General features: G+C 49.5%; 1 protein-coding gene across 1 annotated transcript in view; it reads left to right on the top strand.

The window, feature by feature from the left end:
* Positions 1 to 1,464, top strand: part of LOC308370189 (mitochondrial intermediate peptidase-like) — a 56,009-nt gene extending 54,545 nt beyond the window's left edge. Inside the window, exon 21 of the mRNA XM_080844790.1 lies at positions 923 to 1,464. Coding sequence (XP_080700916.1) covers positions 923 to 1,023 — 101 coding nt within the window. The 3' untranslated portion in view covers positions 1,024 to 1,464. The remainder of the gene's footprint in view (positions 1 to 922) is intronic.
* The last annotated feature ends 1,036 nt before the right edge of the window (positions 1,465 to 2,500 follow it).

The raw sequence follows: 2,500 nt of genomic DNA, 5'->3' as shown, positions 1-2,500 counted from the left end.
CTCCTCCCTCTAATGCGTCTCCTCTGACTCCTCCCTCTAATGCGTCTCCTCTGACTCCTCCCTCTAATGCGTCTCCTCTGACTCCTCCCTCTGATGCGTCTCCTGTGTGACTGACTCCTCCCTCTAATGCATCTCCTCTGACTCCTCCCTCTAATGCGTCTCCTGTGTGACTGACCCCTCCCTCTAATGCGTCTCCTGTGTGACTGACCCCTCCCTCTGATGCGTCTCCTGTGTGACTGACCCCTCCCTCTGATGCGTCTCCTCTGATGCGTCTCCTGTGTGACTGACCCCTCCCTCTGATGCGTCTCCTGTGTGACTGACTCCTCCCACTGATGCGTCTCCTCTGATGCGTCTCCTCTGATGCGTCTCCTCTGATGCGTCTCCTCTAATGCGTCTCCTGTGTGACTGACCCCTCCCACTGATGCGTCTCCTGTATGACTGACCCCTCCCTCTGACCCCTCCCTCTGATGCGTCTCCTCTGATGCGTCTCCTGTGTGACTGACCCCTCCCTCTGATGCGTCTCCACTGATGCGTCTCCTCTAATGCGTCTCCTCTGACCCCTCCCTCTGATGCGTCTCCTGTGACCCCTCCCTCTGATGCGTCTCCTCTGACCCCTCCCACTAATGCGTCTCCTCTGTGACTGACCCCTCCCTCTGATGCGTCTCCTCTAATGCGTCTCCTGTGTGACTGACCCCTCCCTCTGATGTGTCTCCTGTGTGACTGACCCCTCCCTCTAATGCGTCTCCTGTGTGACTGACCCCTCCCTCTGATGCGTCTCCTCTGATGCGTCTCCTGTGTGACTGACCCCTCCCTCTGATGAGTCTCCTCTGATGCGTCTCCTGTGTGACTGACCCCTCCCACTGATGCGTCTCCTCTGTGACTGACCCCTCCCTCTAATGCGTCTCCTCTATCGTCCATGCAGGCATGCTTCAGAGGAGTCCCTCCATAGAGGACTTTGTGGACGCGCTTGTGACGGACCTCAACCCCAACTTCGAGACCTTCATCATGGACTCAGAGGGCTGATGAGAAGAGACAAGACTGTGTGTGTGTGTGTGTGTGTGTGTGTGTGTGTGTTTTTGCCATGATTACCACCATAAGCTCAACTTCAAAACTGCCTCTCATAGAAACCACATGGGTTGCATGGACACGTGCTCAACTCCAGACTCCCGCAGTGTAACATTCAGGCAGGGGAAGATGTGTATCAGTTAGTCAACATCAACGCACCCCCTCCATTGGCTGGAGCTGCTGTCTGGCTGTCATGTGATCATTTCTGGACCTGACTTGTGTGACCTCACTGTGACGAGGAGAGTCATAAATCAAGCACTTTAACAGCAGAAGGATACACACCGCTTTAAAGACACCTAACTTAATTGCCTGATTGAAACTCACTGCTCCGTTCATACTACATACAGGCCACAAGGGGTTTTCTGTGAGTATCGGTTTAATGGACTTGAAAACATTTGGTAAATTAATTTTTCTATGTATGTCTATGTATTTTACCAGGGAAGTGAATGTTTTCTGTTTCAAATCGACCCATAATAAAAGAGAATATATATGTTGATGAAAATGTGTTGATGGTGAAATACTTTGTTTTTCCAAGCCTTTTAATGTGTCCCTGGGACCTCAGTGATTCCAACAGTGCAAAGCATACTGACTCACGGAAATCAACACGTGTGTTTTTGAGACTTTAATTACAAATAATTTGAAACTCCACATGAATTTCAGAAAATGCTGTAAGTGCACGTCAACAAGAGCAAAACAAAAAAAACAAAAAGTGAACAAGGTGGATAATTAACAAGATCGTTATCTACATTACAAAAATATTACCAATCTAATAATTATTTTTCTTCAAACTATTTTACAGTATCTACAACACAAAACAGTTGTATGTCATATACAGGTGCAGGGGTTCTCGTGGGACACTACAGCTCAGGCACTCAAGGTCTTTGACTCAAAGGGGCCATTTTGTTTTTAATGGCCTCAAGATCGTTTAGCACAACTTTACATACGAGACGACCACATGCAACGCTGCTTTTGGTTCTCAATGCACGATCGATACGAAGATAACACAAGTCTTTATTCTTCCGGCCAATCACAAGAAGAGAAAGAGCAGAGCGAAAGAGAGAGAGAGAGAGAGAGAGAGAGAGAGAGAGAGAGAGAGAGAGAGAGAGAGAGAGAGAGAGAGTGATAGAGAGAGAGAGAGAAAGAGACGGATAGAGAGAGAGAAAGAGCGAGGGATAGAGAGAGGGTGGTGGAGGACACATGTGCAAGGTCACCCAAACATGAAAAGAGGTGTGGGGGGGGGGGGGGGGGGGGAGAGAGAGAGAGAAGCTTTGTAGCCATTTCCTCCTTCAGTTCAGCACGCAAACGAGTTGTCGGCCCAGATGTTTCAACTAGCGATCCCGTGACGTGCGTGCGTTGTCGTGGCGACCCCGCCCGGGCCCCTTATCTCCACAGGTGACTCCTAACATTTAGCCACGTCATCGTTTCGTCTCGTCAT

The sequence above is a fragment of the Sprattus sprattus genome (assembly GCF_963457725.1).
Source record: "Sprattus sprattus genome assembly, chromosome: 9".
NCBI classification, from domain to species: Eukaryota; Metazoa; Chordata; class Actinopteri; order Clupeiformes; family Clupeidae; genus Sprattus; species Sprattus sprattus.
The sequence above is the reverse complement of the archived record's forward strand: the minus strand, read 5'-3'. Positions and strand labels throughout refer to the sequence as shown.